The sequence below is a fragment of the Bos indicus genome, chromosome 19 (genome assembly GCF_029378745.1).
Source record: "Bos indicus isolate NIAB-ARS_2022 breed Sahiwal x Tharparkar chromosome 19, NIAB-ARS_B.indTharparkar_mat_pri_1.0, whole genome shotgun sequence".
Classification (NCBI taxonomy): domain Eukaryota; kingdom Metazoa; phylum Chordata; class Mammalia; order Artiodactyla; family Bovidae; genus Bos; species Bos indicus.
In genome coordinates this window covers 46,168,757-46,185,415 of record NC_091778.1, presented here as the reverse complement: position 1 = coordinate 46,185,415, position 16,659 = coordinate 46,168,757, and the positions used below count along the sequence as shown (strand labels likewise).

The window sequence follows — 16,659 nt, the reverse complement described above, 5'->3', positions numbered from 1 at the left end:
ACACAGACACATGCTAGGTGGGATCATGTTGTCGTTCAGTCGTTCAGTTGTGTCCAACTCTTTGTGACCCCATGGACTGTAGCACACCAGGCTTCCTTGTCCTTCACCATCTCCCGGAGTTTGCTCAAACTCATGTCCATTGAATCGGTGATGTCATCCAACCATCTCATGCTCTGTCTTCCCCTTCTCTTTCTGCCTTCAATCTTTCCCAGTATCAGGGTCTTTTCCAATGAGTCGGCTCTTCGAATCAGGTGGCCAAAGTATTGGAACTTCAGCTTCAGCATCAGTCCTTCCAATGAATATTCAGGGTTGATTTCCTTTAGGATTGACTAAGGAAATCAGGTTTGATTTCCTTGCTGTCCAAGAGACTTTCAAGAGTTTATAATTCTGTATCCTTTTTCTGTTAACATTGTATCCCATAAGCATTTTTCCATATAGCCAGATATTATTTGTAGATGTTTTTAATGGCTGTGCCATGACTTATTTAATATTATCCTCTCGTGTAATTAGACATTGTTATCTAAGTGTTTTACTGTTATAAAGATACACTGAACATCTTTGTGCATCTTTTCCTGTATTTCTACATACATGCTCCATACCTCCTAGATTGCAGTTCTGGAGTTGTGTGCACAAATGGCTATCTTCCCTTGGTGTATGATGATTTATCATACTTAGAGTTCTTTTATCTAGATTACTTCATATGATGAGTAAAGGGAATAAGGGTGAGGAGAATTAAGGAGGCCGGGTGCCAACGGAAGGGACGCTGGACGTGGAAGGCCTGAGCTTCGCCTGGGAAGGATAAGCAGGATGGGCAGTGCAGCCCACACAAGGACGAGGTGCACACGGAGACTGTAGATCTGAGTAGCCAGCGGGGTCTGGAGAGCTCAGACTGGCCAAAGCCAAACCCTTTGTTTAGGGAAACAGTGGTGAGAGATTATGGACCACAGAGTTGGGACCGGGCCGTAAGCCATGCACAGCCGACAGATGTCTTTCAGCTTGAGGTTATCTTAAGGACATGATGATTTGAGATTAGCTTGGCCTCAGTGTGGGATGGGAGGGGTCAGGGAGAAGCTGAACGTGAGTAAGGCCTGTGGTAATAGAACAGGTGTGCGGTGATTTCGTGCCTTAAACACTGGAAAGGGCCTGGAGACAGCAGTGTTTCAGCACACGTGGGGCTAGTTAACATTGACATGTGGTAGGAACTGGGGATGGGCATAAATATTATTCCACACACTTCATCTACCCGGCAGTGTGACCTATGGAATTGGCAGCGAGACTGAGTTTTGTGGGCATGGCAGATTTCTTTTTCATAACTGACCTGTAAGATTTTAATGATTAATGTACATTCACATTTCATTTCCTCTTTAATGGGAAATGCTTAGGCAGAAATTGCTCTCCTGGGAAGCAGACCGCAAGCTGGCGAGGAGGCAGGTTTTGAGATTCCTGCAGCTGAGTTTCATTCCTTCCTGCAATGTCTTGTTTCTAGGTCCCAGTGCCCACTTCATCTCTCTGCCAAAGGGAAATTCACCATCCCTACAGAGGTGTGTAACTTGTGACTTTATCAGCCCGGGCTGGGCAGGTGAGGGAGTGGGTTCTGTCCCAGTGGAGGGTTTTCATTTAATGCCCAGTCTCCACCATCTGCCCCTACCCTGTAGGCTCCTCCACCTGGAACCCTGCCCCTGAATTAGACTGCTCTCGCTCTGCCGAGAGTTTCACCCCTGGGGGTAGATCAGGATCAAGCACAGTCCTATGGTCTGGTACCTGAACTCCATCTGCAGCCTCATCTCCTGCAGCTCCCGACAAGCTTTGCTCACCAGCAACCTCAAGCTGTTAACTCCTACAGAGACTCATTTTGTTCCTTAACTTTTGCCACCCCCTCGATTTGGAATGTTGTTTAGTCACTCAGTCGTGTCAATCTCTTTGTGACCCCATGGACTGTAGCCCACCAGACTCCTCTGTCCATGGGATTTCCAAGGCAAGAATACTGGAGTGGGTTGCCATTTCCTTCTCCACGGGATCTTCCTGACCCAGGGATCAAACCCCCATCTCCTGCTTGGAACACCCACTCCTTTTTCTTGAGAACTTATTGCTCACCCCTTGAGACCCACTCCGGGTATCCCCTGCTTTAGGAAGCCTTTCCTGATCTCCAACAGGCGGGGCTACTGTCTGTCCATGTGTTCCCACTGCATCTCGGTGTGTCCGTGCCCGTCGTCGCATCACTGTTGTAAGGAGCTACTTGTCTCTTTCCCCAGGAGACTGTAAGCTCCTCAAGGGGCTGTGTCTTCTTCCTCAGCATACACCCCGCACTCAGCACTGGCTCCACACCCAGCAGACCAGTACATGTTCAAAGAACGCTGTGTCAGAAGATCCTGCAATTCTCTGTAATGTGACAGGACACTCTAAAGGCAAGACCTTCCTCATTCAGAAAGCTTCAACCTGCCTCTGGATTTAGAGGTGCTTTCTTGTGGGCATATAAGTGATTGTTATATCTTTCTGTTTTAAGTATTTTGTCTGCCATTAATAATACATGTTTTAGTGAGTATTGGCCTGGCATATCTCTTTTCATCCTTTGTTCGCAATCTTTCTGTATAATTTTGTTTTGTCTCTTTTAGTTAGCATCTAGCTGGATCTTTTAAAATCCCGATTGTCTGACTTTTAATGTGAAGCGATCTTCATCTATGCGTGTGTATTGTGATTAATGATGTATTGATACTTTGGCTTGTTTTTGCCACCATAACTTGTGTTCTCATTTTATACTTACTGTTCTTTTTCTTTGCTTCTTTTTTCCTTCTCTCCCTGCCTTTTGTTAGAGTGATCAAGTTTTCTATTTTTCCTTCTTTACACTTTTGCTTTGGAAACTGACTTGTATTACTATTCTTATAGTTAGTTACTCTTAAATTTTAGCATACATACTTAGTTATAGTTTTTTTCTAATGAAATGTAAAATATTCATATGTAAATTTCACAAAATAGCAAAGCTCATATCACTCTACCCACTGGACAACCCACCCCACACTTCTTTCTTATCTATATTATCTAAAACTTAATGTAGTTTTGTTTTGAAGTAAATAGAACTAGAGAGAAGTTTATGTGTTTTAAAAAAAAAAATTTTTTTTGTGTGCCTTGCAGCTTGTAGGACCTTGGTTCTTTGACCAGGGATTGAACCTGGGCTGCGACAGTAAAAGCACTGGGTCCTAACTTCTGGACCACCAGGAAATTCCCTAAAACTTAATGTTTTAAAGTGGTTTAAACTGATTTTTTTTTTAACATTCAATTGTTGATTAAATTGACCAACATCATATCAATTTCTGTGCCTACCATTGTTTCTTGCATCCCATTTCTTCTCTGGTTTACTTTTCTGCTTCCAAAAGCACATCCTTCAGTGATTCTTTCAGTGAAGGTGGTACTGTCTTTCCTGGAACTCTTGTTTTTTTGTGCGTGTATTGTGTGGGTTTTTTGTTTTTTTTTTTAATCGTTTTAAGAAAATGAAATGACCTGTTAAACCTTATCTAGTTAAAAATGGTAACATTTCCAGGAACATGTACTGGTGTAACTCCACCAGAAGTTTGACCAATTTACTGCTGAGCCAGCCCTTAGTGATGAGATCCCTCATTTTTAGTTCTTGTGCTTCCTGCCTACACAGACTAATAAATTATTACCAACAGTGAGCAGACCCTGCGGGTAAAATAGGGGTAGTAATATGGACATGGGTAGTAATATTGCTCAATTCCTAGAGTTCCAGGTACCTTTGCCAACAAGTTGTTATCCTGGAAAGGAAATGAGGATGCTTAGGTTCCCGAGGAAGGGCCAGGAGTGTCCTGGTTTTAGCTTTAAAAACATGTTGATGCTCTAGTTGTATAAATTGGGCCTCATTTGTTTCTGCAGGTAGCTTACCTCTCAGAGCCTTAGTTTCGTCTGAAAAATATCATCAACCCTGCAGGGTGGTTGTTCATCAATTACATGGATAAAGCACCTAACACATGCCCAGCACAGAGACCTTTAATGAATGGTGGTGACTATTACAGCCCTTGACACTTAGGAGACTCTCACTGATGATCTGCTGAGTGAATGCAGGAGCATGCTAGCAAAGGGTTCGTTGAGGAGACAGGTTATAAAAGGTGAGATCTGGCAGATAGCAGTAATAAAGGAAGAAGATGCTGTTTACAGAAGCAGCAAAGTGAGCAGAGGAAAAATATCAAAGCTTACCCATTGCTGCTCAGGCAAGTGAAAGGATCAGTGTGACTGAAACAGAGACTGAAGGTAGGGGCTTGGAGAGGGTCGGCAGGGCAGGAAGGGGGCCTGGGGAATGCATGGGGATCTCTGGGTCCGCCTGGCCAGATGGCTGTTTTGCCTGGCCAGCTCACTGTGCCTGGCACTTGCCCTTGGTTCCCCTTCCTGCACACCCCTTGTTCTTGATAGGCAGAGGCTGGCCCAGTGTGGCCTAGTAGCCAGGCAAGCTGAAGGCTTAAAAGAGGAAGCAGCAGAAAGAGATTGGTTTTCAACTAATATCTTATTAAGGAAGTTGAGTCATTCTACTTCTGCTATTTGTCTCCTCTGGGCATTCAGAGAAGGACAAGTTTTTGCTTCCAGATGAAATATCATGAGAGGGATTTGCCCTGGTCTGCTCTGGCCCCTCAGTGAACATTTTGTAGATGGCCCTATATTTCTGTTTGATATACAGCAAACCAAGGCTTAAAGTGTTGAATGCCTTAGGTAAGGTTTGATGGCTTGGCTGTATGGTGCTGAAACAGAGAAGTCCCATTGTCTCAGTGATAGTGGTCGTGAGCTTGGTCACGGGTAAGGGAATGAACTTTGATTTAGCATCGTCTCTTGGCCAAGCAAGCTGACTGGAGAGGCAACAGCACGAGTCCAGCTGCACCTCTGCAGTTTGTCACCGTGTGACTGTTTTGGCAGGCTACTGAACTTCTCTAAACCTCAGTTTTCATTCTGAAATTGACACTAATAATGACGGTGCTTAGGAAATATTAACTATCAGTCTGAATCGAGGTCATCCAGCCGTCAAAAAATCCTGACAAATCAGTGGCATTTGGGGAACTAGAAGGAACCTCGAATGATTTCCTGGGTCAGAGTCTTCAAACTCTTTTCCTTGAAGACCTAGGATGCTGGAGAGGTCCTTGGTGGATGGAGGCAAGCTGAGTGTGTGGGGCCCTTGCCCACCTTCAGCAGAGCAGCTGTCTCTAATTTGAGTTACGTGTCAGTTGCACGTTTCCAGGTCTTTTATATTGTGAAGGTTGAGGTATGATTTCTTTTAATAAAAATGGTCCTGTTGCTTTTTAATAAAAAGCTTCCACAGCTAGAACTCGTATCTTCTGGTCCCCAATCTGGTGTTTTTACTGTCCTTACTAAAACAGGGAACTGAAATATGATACATTTTAGAAAGGTCATCACCACTGAAGATCAAATTTTAAACATTACTCTGTGCCTCCCAGTTTAATCAAGCAATCATTTCATCTAAACCCCATCCCCATCCCAGAATCCTAGGAAGAGAAAGTATGCTGTCAGAGAAAGCATTGCTGTAATGGTCTCAGGCAGGAGCTGTCTAATAGCACTTTCTACAGTGATAGAGGTATTCTGTGTGAACTCTCCTATATGGTAGCTAGGATAACTGAAGAATTGATTTTTAAATTTTAGTTTAAATGAATTGATTTGAATGTCACCCACTGTACAGCACAGGGAACTCTGCCCAATGCTATGTGACAGCCTGAATGGGAAGGAGTTTGTGGGAGAATGGACACATGTATATGTATGGCCGAGTCCCTTTGCTGTCCATGTGAAACTATCACAACACTGTTAATCAGCTATACTCCAATACAAAGAGCCCGCCAGGCTCCTCTGTCCATGGGATTCTCTAGGCAAGAATACTGGAGTGGGTTGCCATGCCCTTCTCCAGGGGATCTTTCCCACCCAGGGATCAAACCCAGGTCTCCTACATTGCAGGCAGATTCTTTACCATCTGAGCCACCAGGAAAGCCTCCAATACAAAATAAAAGAAAAAAGAAAAATAAATGTAAATAGCCATGTGGCCAGTGGCTGCCGTATTGACAGCGCAGCCTGACAGTATAGAGCAGGGGTTGGATGGCAGTCCCTGGCCACTGGGCATTAGAGTCATCCAGAGAACTTGTCAGAAGTACAGATTCTGGGCCTAATGCCCACTGACTGACTCAGTAGACATAGGGCAAGTACATTTGAGAACCCATCTAGTTATTGTAACTTAGGTAGGATAGCACTGCCTTGGTGAGCTCTTCCTTGGCATAGAAGAATTGAGCCAGAATCAGGCGTTTAGCCCTGGCCTTGGTCTTCTGGGGAGACTAGAACAACCTTCTGAGGAATGTCAGACCCTTGGGAAACATGGTGAAACCTATGGACCTCTTCCCTGGAGAAACACCAATAAAGTTCCTAGGGTTCCCAGACCTCCCTGAAGCCATCCTTGAACCCACGTTGAGAACTCCTCAGCTTGGACAGAAGATCTTTACTAAGCTGGAGAGGGAACTGAGCTGGAGCCCAGGAGCCTTGTCTACCCAGATGTGTCACACACATGTGCCCAGGGGTTGACCTGGTGCTCTCCCCATCATTCCTACCCCCAGGCCCCTCCGGGGGGTCATGGAAGCCCCACAGAAGAAAGGACAGGCAGTGTACGTGGATCAGGCCCTACAAGAATACTGTCTTAATTCTGCCCCTTTCCCTTCCCCTTGTGTGTTCATGGCCTGTGAGTGAGCTGAGCGGGTGTGGCTGTTGCCACTGCTCACATCCTCGGCTCTGACACACGGAGCAGAGGAAAGAGTACATCTAAGGCCTGAGTGGAGCTGTGGAGAGTGTCCAGCTGAGTAATGAATCAGGATTTTGACTTGCCTTCAAAGGCAGAAACACAGCAGGCTCCCACTTAGTCCTCACTTCCCGCGAGCTGCAGGAGCGAGAGAAGGGGCAGAGCTGCAGGGCTCCGGGCTGGGGCAGCAAGCCGGGACCCAAAGCCCAGAGACGGGCAGGCACACCCAACCAGCAGTCCCAGGCTTAGTGCAGAACCCCACTTTTTGTAGATCAGAACCCACGTGGAAGTGGGGAGGGAGTGAGGAAACGAGCGTGTGTATATGTCGAGCGCTGCTGTCCGGCCAGAGTGTCCTGAGAATAGCCTCTTGAACTTGGAGACAGTCGATGAGAGTCTGAGTCACGGTCATGTGGCACTGGAAAGGCAGACACAGGAGAAGCTGTACAACTCCCGGGCCATGATTTCGTGCCCCCGGGAGGCGAGGGTCAGCCTGTTTTCCCCGTGCCCTTCACAGGTTCAGCAGCCAGCTGCTGGGTTAGCTTCTCAGGCTCCCTTGTTCCTCTCTCTCCCTGTCAGGCTGCCGGGTGAGTCATCAGGGCGCTGCAGAGGAGGCAGCCCCGACCTCGGCTGCCTTGGCCTCGGTTTCTCTGGGACAGGGTGCCTAGAGTGCTCGCAGAGGAAGGACCAGGGCCCCTGGCCAGCTGCCCACCCAGCCACCAAGGTGAAAGGACAGCTTGTTGGGGAGGGGCGCCCCACAGCCTGTCTGGAGGAGCGCCAGCTCCGGGTGAGCCATGTCAGGCAGGAAAGGCCACATGAGCCCGAGTGCAGCTTAGCTCTAAACAGCCGGGTGCCTCAGAACAAGACTGACCACTGGCCATTCCTCTTGCTGTCTGGTGAAACTCTCTCTTCATCCCAAGATGCCCGGCATCATCCTTGATTCCCTCCTGCAGCCAGCACCCCCTGTGCCCTGCTCTGCTGCACACCAGGGACACGACCTCTGCCCTCAGGAGCCTTCTGCCCAGGGAGGCCCATGACATCCCCCCTTGCCTGCAGCCCAGGGACTGGGGAGTGGACAGCACAGCCCAATAGGCCCAGCTCCACACAGCCCCATGCAGACTGGTGATCTCCGGCAAGTCTCCGCCTAATTAGGCCTCCATAAAAATGAGGAGATTGAAGCAGTGTTCCTGTAGGCATACCTCTAACACTGTTAGGTTTGGAGTGCTGGGGGCTATTTGTAAGGTCTCGTTTCTCTTATAAAGAGGCCCTGGATCAAGTCCTTTTGGAGAGGGACAGGGGCTGCAGGGGTGTGGAGTGGGATGAAAGCACCCTTACAAGTAGAACAACCAGCTTGGAGGGCTTTCACCTAACTGAAGTCAGAGCACCCCTTAGACTTAAGGTCATCAAGAAACTGAGGCCACCCATTCAGCCACCGGAGCATCCAGCCTGCAGGACCACACCCGCACCCAGGCTGAAAGCTGGAACCACTCTGAGTTCAAAGCTAGCAGGCCCTTGAAGGCAGAGATGTGGGCATCAAATTCATAGCAACTGACAAACCTTCCCCCACCCCCACACCCCAGTCAAGCTGCCTCAGCCTTTCGTGTCTGCTGTGGTGAGCCAGATGCTGTAGGCAGGAGGTCTCAGCCTAGAGTTTCCCAGTGTCCCACTGTCTCTCGGAAGCTTCCAACCTGATCAGGCAAAAGGGCAGAAGTATAGAAGCCTGGCTTCCCACGGTCTGTCTTCATCCCTCAAGAGCAGATGGAGGCGTGGTTCAGGATGAATGGAGCTACTGCAGAGAAGACCTCATCTGTTAGCAGCAGCTGAGGACCAAGCTGCCATCAAAGAGCATTTATGAAAGTATCTGCAATCAGTGCCTTCTTAGGCTTTGTCGCAAACAAGTCATGACCCAGTAGGGCACTGCCCTTGGGAGTTGAGAGCCCCAGTCTTTAAAAAACTTCCCAACTGCTAACAATCTCAGGGCAGCGCTGTTCTCTTTTGTGACCATTCCAGCCCGCGTGCTCTTTGCACAGATTGTCACAACAGTACATTCTCTCTCCCATCTGGCTCTGTGGGAACGCAGAGCTGGGGGAGACGGAGCCCAGAGAGAGATGAATTGTTGTGCTTTGTCCTCATATTTCTAGAGGTGTCAGTTGGTGGTGGGGTGTGTGGGCTGTAATAGAAATTCCATTACTAATGTTGCCTGAAAGAAAAACGACCCCCAAAAGAGGTTTTCAGCAAGTGAGTTTGGACATTACAGAAGGAAGCCTATCAGTCCCTTCTGGAAAGCCACAAACAGATGCAGCTCAGGAAAGGAGCCAAGTTCTGGTGTTGCTGCTTGCATGGTTTTTAGGTTTTACAAGATTTCATATGTGTCTCTATATAATGTGTACATATATAAATAGACATACACACACACACACACGCACATGCACTCATATGTACATGCATACCTCTACCTGTAACTTGGGAACAAAACTAAACCTCGATTCTCTCCGCTTGGAGAAGAGCCCTCAATGGGTGGCACAGGCATGTCTCTAAGAAGGCAAGGCTTGTGCAGAATCGGTGAGGTGACTAATGGCTTTGGAGTATGGGATCCACCCCCCTGTTCTGCGGAAGCAAAGTTCACCACAAAACAAACAGCAGAAGACGACTCAGCCATTATTTACAAAGGCAAGAAAGAAGCAACCCAGACATCGATCCACAGACGCCCCAGAGGAGGCAGACTAGAGTTCTCCTTGTGGAGTGGGGGGGAAGAACTGGTAGGGCCGGGGGGCTCACCCCACATGAGACTGTGGCAGGGTTGCCATTGGGATCATTTGGAGGATAAATACATGTGGCCTGAGGGGGCAAAGGCCCTCTGCCCCCTGCTTTTCTCCTCCCACTGCAGCCTGCCCTGGGGTCTGGGGGTGACCTGCTCTGCGTGTGGTCTCTCTGGCAGGGTGAGCGTGAGCCTGGGAGATGGCAGTGATGGAAATGGCCTGCCCAGGCGCCCCCGGCTCCACGGTCGGGCAGCAGAAGGAGTTCGCCAAAGCCAAGGAGAAGACACAGGCGATGGGGAAGAAGCAGAGCTCCGTCCACAAGCTGGAGGCCGTGGAGAAGAGCCCCGTGTTCTGCGGGAAGTGGGAGATCCTGAACGACGTGATCACCAAAGGCACAGCCAAGGACGGCTCGGAGGCTGGGCCAGCTGCCATCTCCATCATCGCCCAGGCCGAATGTAAGAGCCCCGGGCTTCAGGGCAGGGGTGGGTGGCGGAGAGAGAGGTGGGGCACAGCGTTTGGACAAGGGTGATTGGCCATATGTAGGGCTTGGCTCAGGGTCCCCTGTGGAAGAGGGAGGTCAGGGCGACCACCATAGGAGACACTCACAAGATAGGACCGGAGGTTAAGCCAGCAATCAGTGTGCCATGGGAGCCAGGACAGTGCCAGGGAGGGACACACAGGAAGGGAGAGGTGGCCGACGAGGCATTGCCCATGGTGACCAGAGCAGGGGGAGGTAGCTGGGAGGCAGGGATACATGGGCTCCAAGGTGCTAGGGAGTCTGCAGGATCATCAGGCAGTCCCTCTGCCTTCTCCTGGGACCTCGGGCAGCCTGAGCATCTCTGGAGAGGCCCAGACAGGAAAGGCCAGGTCTCCTGGAAAGCTGCTCTGGGGCATTAGGCTCTTCACCTCTTCCACCTCAAGGCGGCCCCCACCCCAAAGGATGAACACCTGCCCTCAGGCCTGCAGGGTGGGGTGAGGCCTAGTCTGGTCCTTCTGCTTCCGCTCACAAGACCTCAAGATGGCTCAGAATGATGGCTGCCACCAGAGCCTGAGAAACTCCCAAGGGGGCTGGAAGGGCCAGGAACCCCCTCCCTCCCCACACCTTCCCTCCACCCCAGGAAGTTTCTGGGGTGGAGCCTGGTGAGACCAACAGCTGGTGACAGTATTTTCCCACATACATCCATCCTTCCCCGCATCTTCCGCTTCCTTCTGGCTGGTCCTTGACGAGAGATGAGAGAGTAAAAATTAAAGCAAAGTGAGTGGCATGGTTATGGTAGTTCAACCCACACACGTATGTAATAGTATATACTGAGCCGTGTGCGAGGCACCGTGTCGAGGGTTTTATATGGACCATCTCACTTACACCTCACAGTGTGTGAAGTGGGGTGGGCGCCCTTAAACGATTCCGTGTTGTAAGCACACCCAGTGCCCTTGACCACCAGGCTGGGAGGGCAGGGTGAGGTCACCGCTGTGAGAGGTGGTGAGCCGCAGGAAAGAGGAGTGGCCAGGAGGGCATCTGCAAAGTGCCGCTCTCCTAAGTGCCGAATCCTCTTCTTTCTCCTTTCTGCTCGTCCAACCCCTTTTCCTTTAATTAAAAGGTGAGAACAGCCAAGAGTTCAGCCCCACCTTTTCAGAACGGATCTTCATCGCTGGTTCGAAACAGTACAGGTAAGACGGTCAGCCTGAGAGGGGCGCCCCGAGCTGACACAGCAGCAGTGTCCCCACCCCAGCTGCTCGCCCCAGCCGCTCCCAAATGACCCCTGGCTCCCGCCTTCAGCACCTGTGGTTCGGCTCTTGGAACCCACCCAGGCTTCCTGGCTGAGCCGCTCTCCCAGCCAAATAAGCTTTTCAAAAGCTGCTCCCAGCGTGTGGATGACTGCCTCTGGGTCACATCAGCTTGACGTTTTATTTGTATTCTCCACGGAGCCCTTGATGCTCCCCTCGGTTCCCATCAGTAGGGAGGTGCTGGGAACAGGAGGCACCTTGCCGCTGGTGCGTGACCACAAGTGCAGGCCCAGAGAAGCCACTTGGTGAGAAACCTCACATGTCCTTCCCTCTATGAGACACACCCAGGGAGGGATGAGGGCTTGGAAACAGGCAGGGGCAGACTCGCAGCTCACTGGCCCTGTGGAAAGGAGGCTGAGTGAGGCTCCCCAGCCCCAAAGACTGGTTCTTGGCAACTGGAGGTTGAACCTGGACATAGGTCCTCCTCTCTCCCCAGGCAGACTTCCTTTATCACTGGAGTTTGGGAACCACTAGTGATGAAAAGGTTCTAGGAGGGCACCTGGCCTTGAACCAAGAAATGCTCCCTGTTTGGTCAGATTCCTTATGCCAGCCCGATGCCTTTTGACCCAGGGTTGGAGGTTTCTGATGGACTCACTTCTTTCCACTGCCTGAGAAACCGCAGGCCCCTAGCAATCCCCAGAACTGGGGTGAGTTGGCCTCCTTCGTGGGGGCAGGAGACGAGGCCATGGGAGAGCAGCTGAGGCCGTGGTTGGCTCCACAGCTGTTTGGCAGCAGCCCTTTCAGAAGGGCCCCCGGGACCTTGATATCCAGAGGGGCGAGAGCCGAGTTAGAGCCATGGTGATGCTCAGCCTCCAGCTGTCAGAGCAGGGCGGGTTCCCCTCGTACCCGGGCACCAGCCCGGGCAAGGTGTCTGTTTATGCCGCTCCTCACATTCCTAGGGGAGCCCGGTGGGCCCAGGGCTGGTTGGGGTGGAGGTGACCAACATCAACTGTCCTTGCTCCAGAGGCCACAGAAACCAACTCAGAGCTGAGAATGCCTGCCATGGGGTGTGGCCTTCTGAGCCACATGCCCCCTTCTGGGCCCTCTCCATGGGCAGTCCCCCTAGTCTCTCTCCATCCACATCAAAAGAGCAATGTGCAGCCTCTCACCTTAGTAATAACCACTGTTTATCAGAGGCTTGCCTTGGGACCAGGCACCGAGGTAGCCTTTTTGTTTTTTTTAGTAATTATTTATTTATTTTTGGCTGTGCCGAGTCCTCAATGCTACACGGCCTTTTCTCTAGTTGCAGCAAGCAGGGGGCTGCTCTCTAGTTGCAATGCACAGGCTTCTCATTGCAGCAGCTTCTCCTGGTGTGGAGCACGGGCTCTAGGGCGCTAGGGCTTCAGTAGTTGTGGCCTGAGAGCTCAGTAGCTGTGGTTCCCGGGCTCCAGAGGGCAGGCTCTGTAGTTGCTCTATAGTTGCACTATAGCATGTGGGATCCTCCCGGACCAGGGATCAAACCCACGTCTCCCGCACCAGCAGGTGGACTTTACACCACTCAGCCACCAGGGAATCCCCCCAGGTAGCCTTTTTAAATGAGCTGTTTCATTTAAACCCCATCTCCGCCCCACCTGGCAGAAAAGACTACCTCCTCTTTACCAGTGAGGGCCCGGACCATCCTTGGGGCTCAGGAACTGTCCCGTGTTCCCGCAAGTCCTGACTAAGCTGGGATGTGACCTCGGGTCTCTGTGAGTCCATCGCAGTTACCTGCACCTCCTCACACCCAGACGGCGTGTCTGTGTCTATCTGACAGCCAGTCCGAGAGTCTTGATCAGATCCCCAACAATGTGGCCCACTCGACTGAGGGCAAAATGGCCCGTGTGTGCTGGAAGGGGAAGCGCCGCAGCAAAGCCCGGAAGAAACGCAAGAAGAAGAGCTCCAAGTCCCCGGCTCAGGCGGGGGTGGCCTTGGCCAAACCCCTCCCCAGGACCCCCGAGCAGGAGAGCTGCACGGTCCCAGTGCAGGTGAGGCCTCCCCCGACCCCAGTCCCCGTGCCCGGCTCAGGGCTTGCAGAAGAACTGCACCATGACCGCAGCTCCGTGTCCTAATGCTGTGTTTCCCCTGCAGGAAGATGAGCCTCCACTGGGTCCCCCATATGTTAGAAATGCCCCGCAGTTCACCAAGCCTCTGAAGGAGCCGGGCCTTGGTCAGCTCTGGTTTAAGAAGCTTGGGGAGGGCCTGCGGCCAACGCTGCCTCGACCAGAACTCCACAAACTGATCAGCCCCCTGCAGTGTCTGAACCACGTGTGGAAAGTCCACCACCCACAGGACGCCAGCCCCCTGCCCCAGCCCTTCCCCTACAGCAGGCTGCCTCACCCCTTCCCATTCCACCCTCTCCAGCCCTGGAAGCCTCACCCGCTAGAGTCCTTCTTCCTTGGCAAACTGACAAACTGTGTAGACGACCAGCAGCCCCTGCCTGGCCCTCACCTGGGCAGACTGGCCTGTGCAGATAGCCAGAAGCCCCTGCCCAGCCCTCACCTGAAGCCCAGCTTCCCGTCTCGTGGCTCAAGGGACAAGCTGTCCGTGGAGGAGTACCTGGTACATGCCTTGCAAGGCAGCGTGAGCTCCGGCCAGGCCCACAGCCTGGCCAGCCTGGCCAAGACCTGGTCAGTGGGGGGCTCCAGGCCCCAGGCGCCCAGCCCCGAAACTGAGGACAGCGAGGGGGTCCTACTCATCGAGGCAAGTAGTCCCCAAACACATGGACACATGCCATCACCACCCCCTCCACCTCCGCCTCCAGGGCCGCCCATCTTCTCTTCCCCCTTTCCTTCACCTTCCTCCTCTTGTTGTTCAGTCGCTAAGTCGTGTCTGACTCTTTGTGACCCCATGACTGCAGCACACCAGGCTTCCCTGTACTTCACCATCTCCCAGAGTTTGCTCAAACTCATGTTCATTGAGTCAATGATGCCATCCAACCATCTCACCCTCTGTCGTCCCCTTCTCCTCCTGCCCTCAATCTTTCCCAGCATCAGGGTCTTTTCTAATGAGTCAGTTCTTTGCATCAGGTGGCCAAAGTATTGGAGCTTCAGCATCAGTCCTTCCAATGAATATTCAGGGTTGATTTCCTGGTATTGACTGGTTTGATCTCTTTCTTGTCCAGAAGACTCACAAAAGTCTTCTCCAACACCACAGTTTGAAAGTATCAATTCTTCGGCTCTCTGCCTTCTTTATGGTCCAGCTCTCACATCCGTACGTGACTACTAGAAAAACCATAGCTTTGACTATATAGGCCTTTGTCGGCAAAGTGATGTCTCTGCTTTTTAACATGCTATCTAGGTTTGTCATAGCTTTGTTTCTCCCTCTCTAGTTTATTGGATAACTTTGTAACATTACATGATTTTCCCAAACTTAGATTTCTGGCTGTTAATCCCATCCATCTCTGACATTATCCCTTGTCCTCTGCCCCTCTTCATTGTCCTTCCCTTTCTTTTACCTTTTAGCTGAAGTCATGTTTTTTCACGGTCAAGGTCGTTGACAATTTCATTTCTGTCCCACAACCACAAATCTGGGGAGGAGGTTTTTTCATTGCAAGGATCAGATTGCCTCAGGCAGACCATGAAGCTCTCCTTTGCCTTCGCCTGATTCCTATCACCCCCTCTCTGGTAGTCCTGTCCCCCCACACCCCACCCCACCCTCTGCTGACCCCAAGCCCTGCCTGAGACCAGTTGGTGTCTTCTGTTGCGAGGGCTCAGCTCAGCCCAGCAGCCTGGCACGGGCCACCAGCTGGCAAGCCTTCCTCACTGTAACCTTCATCCCTCCACTGCCCTGGCCACTGAAACCGGCCTCTCTCTCCTGCCAACTCCAGAAACTCAAGCCGGTGGATTATGAGTACCGAGAGGAGGTCCACTGGGCCACGCGCCAGCCCTGCCTGGGCAGAGGCTCCTTTGGAGAGGTCCACAGGATGGAGGACAAGCAGACCGGCTTCCAGTGTGCCGTCAAAAAGGTATGCTGGGCTCCGAAGCTGAGGAGGGCAGCGGCCCGAGGCCCATCGCCTTCTCTTTGCCTTCTTTCAGGGTTAGTCACAGGGTGACCATGGGTCTGACTCTCTTTAACGGAGCCTGGCTATCCTGGCTACCCTGGGTCAGCTGGCACTGGAAGGGGAGACAGTCCTGGTCACATGTCCCCGCCTGTGAGCCGCACTTGGTGTGTGTGTCTATGTGAGAGGGAGCGTGAGGCTGTGTGTGCAGCCTGGGCCCCTCCTGATGCCAGGCCCCTTGGGCAAGTCAAAACCGGGAAGATCATTGGATTGTCACAAAATTCATACTGAGCTGAAACTCTTAAACTTCACAGCGGATAGCAAGGTAATAGCAAGAGCACAGTCTCCCCCTAACAGGAGCCTCCCTAAGAGAAGCCCCCTGACAGGAGCCCTTTGGGAGCCAGATCTGACTCTGCCTCCTGTTGACTGGATGTAATCAGTCCTGGGAGATGGACAATATGAGGCAATGAGACTTAGTGAGAGCCCCAGGTAAATGGCAACCCACCCCTGAACTCTTGCCTGGAGAATCCCATGGACAGAGGAGCCTGGTAGGCTGCAGTCCATGGGGTTGCAAAGAGTCAGACATGACTGAGCGACTTCACTTCACTCACTTCATACTTTATCACTGGAGAAGGAAATGGCAACCCACTCCAATATTCTTGCCTGGAGAACCCCATGGACAACAGGGTCGCAGAGAGTCGGACACGACTGAAGTGACTAAGCACGCAAGTTTATCCAACTACAGAGTTTGGCTTTGACCCTCTCCTCAGGAAGGGGCAGGGGAGGAAGACTCGAGCTTCTAGGATTCTAATTAGAGGCAGGGGCCTGAGTCACATCTCCTACTCCCTCATCTCCGTGATGTTAGAACTGGAGACCAGAGAGGGTCTGCACCTTGCCCACAGCCCCACAACCGGGCCTGGACCTGAGGCCTCGTTCTGTCAAATCACACTGTCCAGGCCCAGCAAACCTTGGAGGGTGTCAGCCCTCCTCTCCTTCAGATATCCTTTCTTCTACCCCGACTCTTCCCCTCACCTTAATTGGAAACCACCTTGCCCTTGACCTTAAATTCAGCTAAGAATAAGGGCTAGCCCCAAAGACTTCCTACGGTGGAAATCAGAAACATTTCTATGGGCCATTTCCTTGGCCCATGGGCAGCGTGAAATAAGCTAATTCAAAGATGGACCTTGTTTTCAGATGGCTTTTTTTCAGCACACTCTGATTCCCCAAAGGAAGGGGACCAAATAGCCAGAACAGGCAGGTACAGCCTGCTCAGGCCCCATGCAGAGTGGACACTGCTGGCACCACTGTCTTGGGTGCCTGCGACTTTAAGGGGTGAGGGGATTGCGATGTGAACAGGG

At 51.5% G+C, this 16,659-nt stretch overlaps 1 protein-coding gene across 1 annotated transcript in view; it reads left to right on the top strand.

Moving 5' to 3' along the window:
• Positions 1 to 16,659, top strand: part of MAP3K14 (mitogen-activated protein kinase kinase kinase 14) — a 43,748-nt gene that overhangs the window by 12,889 nt on the left and 14,200 nt on the right. The window contains exons 2-6 of the mRNA XM_070773650.1: positions 9,720 to 9,995; positions 11,139 to 11,208; positions 13,079 to 13,289; positions 13,393 to 14,004; positions 15,131 to 15,268. Coding sequence (XP_070629751.1) covers positions 9,740 to 9,995; positions 11,139 to 11,208; positions 13,079 to 13,289; positions 13,393 to 14,004; positions 15,131 to 15,268 — 1,287 coding nt within the window. The 5' untranslated portion in view covers positions 9,720 to 9,739. The remainder of the gene's footprint in view (positions 1 to 9,719; positions 9,996 to 11,138; positions 11,209 to 13,078; positions 13,290 to 13,392; positions 14,005 to 15,130; positions 15,269 to 16,659) is intronic.